The 1,638-nt window shown below is 56.5% G+C and overlaps 1 protein-coding gene across 1 annotated transcript; it reads left to right on the top strand.

Annotated features, from left to right (window-relative positions):
• The first annotated feature begins 6 nt into the window (after positions 1-6).
• On the top strand, positions 7-1,632 carry LOC101007106 (putative golgin subfamily A member 6-like protein 3). Its single transcript, XM_031662294.1, has 2 exons — positions 7-259; positions 638-1,632. Exon 2 carries the CDS (start codon positions 769-771, stop codon positions 1,525-1,527), a length of 759 nt encoding a protein of 252 aa, XP_031518154.1. The 5' UTR covers positions 7-259; positions 638-768; the 3' UTR covers positions 1,528-1,632.
• The last annotated feature ends 6 nt before the right edge of the window (positions 1,633-1,638 follow it).

Here is a 1,638-nt window from a genome sequence, read left to right as displayed (position 1 = left end):
TATCTCTGCTGTGAAGAACCATACCTGGCCTGTAGGTGCTCAGCAGATGTTTGTTGAATGAACGCACCTTTCTAAATCACAAGCTGGCAGAACGGGGGGGCCTTTCTCAAACTCTGTCTCTAGAGGTTCAGCCCCTATCACCAAGGCCCTTTCGCCCTGTGCTTTGGGCAGGTTCCCACATTGAAGGAGAAGAAGAAGCATGAGATACATCGGGTACAGAAGCTTGGGAGGAGCTTGTTCAAACTCAAACACCAGAGGAGTAAGATGGGGCTGGCGTGACCTGGGAGCAGGACTGGCATCAGAGGGCTGTAGGGGTGGCTTAGAATGCCCCAGGGAGGTGGGTGGATGGAAGGGCTTTGAGGCAGAGGGAGAGAGGTCTGTGCCAGGAGACTGCAAGCCTTGTTAACTGCTGGAGCCTTGGTGTCCCCATCAGTAAAGAGGGAGGAGTGCCCATTGTCAGCCACCCACAGTGCTCTCCATTGAAAGTGGCTTGGAAGATTGGCTACCATCTGGGTGTGAGGAATACTTAGCAGTGAGGCCAAGTTTGAGAAGCCTGAGAGGAAGAGCTCTGCACCAATGGGAGGATTTTTTTTTTTTTGAGAATCCAGAGACCCTTATTGTCTGCTTCCTTTCTCAGCTGAACCCCGGGCCCCAGATTCCCCAGGAGGGCCCTCTGAGGTGGAGCAGCTACAAGATGAGACCAAACACCTAAGGAAGGAGCTGGAGAGTCTGGGAAGACAGCTCCAGGCCGAGGTGGAAAACAATCAGATGTTGAGTCTCCTGAACAGGAGACAGGAGGAGAGGATACGTGAGCAGGAGGAGAGGCTACATGAGCAGGAGGAGAGGCTATCTGGGCAGGAGGAGAGGATACGTGAGCAGGAGGAGAGGATACGTGAGCAGGAGGAGAGGATACGTGAGCAGGAGGAGAAGCTACATGAGCAGGAGGAGAGGCTATCTGGGCAGGAGGAGAGGATATGTGAGCAGGAGGAGAGGATACATGAGCAGGAGAAGAGGATACATGAGCAGGAGGAGAGGATATGGGAGCAGGAGTGGCTGCCAGACCAGCAGAGGCTGCTGGAGGAGGTGAAAAAGCTGTTGGAACAGGAGAGATGGGAGGAGGAGGAGGAGAAGCTGCTAGAGCATGAGAGGCTGCTGCACCAGGTAGAGAAGCTGCTGGAAGAGGAGAGGCTGCAGGGGCAGGATGAGAGACTCCGGGAGCAGGAGAGGCTGCTGGAGCAGGTGGAGAAGCTTTTGGAACGGGACAGGCAACAGGAGGAGCAGAAGAGGCTGCTGGAGGAGGAGCAGCTGCTGGACCAAGTGGAGGAGCTGCTGGAACAGGAGAGGCTGCGGGAGCAGGATCAGAGGCTGTGGGAGCAGGAGACACTGCGGGAGCTGGAGAGGCTGCGGGAGCTGGAGAGGATGCTGGAGCTGGGGTGGGAAGCCCTCTACGAGCAGCAGGCGGAGCCACACAGTAGCTTCGAGGAGCCGGTGGGTTGCCCCACCTGGGGAGCCTGCCCTCTTCCCTAGCCCTCCAGGCCTTTGTTTCCCCACCTGTAAAATGGGGCATTGTAGCCCTCACATGAAATGGTACTTCTAAAGGCACCTGTGAGCCAGAGCCCTGCTCTGATGGCTGTGGGA

The sequence above is a fragment of the Papio anubis genome, unplaced genomic scaffold (assembly GCF_008728515.1).
Source record: "Papio anubis isolate 15944 unplaced genomic scaffold, Panubis1.0 scaffold5338, whole genome shotgun sequence".
NCBI classification, from domain to species: Eukaryota; Metazoa; Chordata; class Mammalia; order Primates; family Cercopithecidae; genus Papio; species Papio anubis.
Note: the sequence above shows the minus strand (reverse complement) of the source record. Positions and strands in the feature narration are given on the sequence as shown.

Excerpts from the sequence above, each read along its gene's own strand:
- LOC101007106 (XM_031662294.1), top strand. The coding sequence starts at position 769 with ATGTTGAGTCTCCTGAACAGGAGACAGGAGGAGAGGATACGTGAGCAG.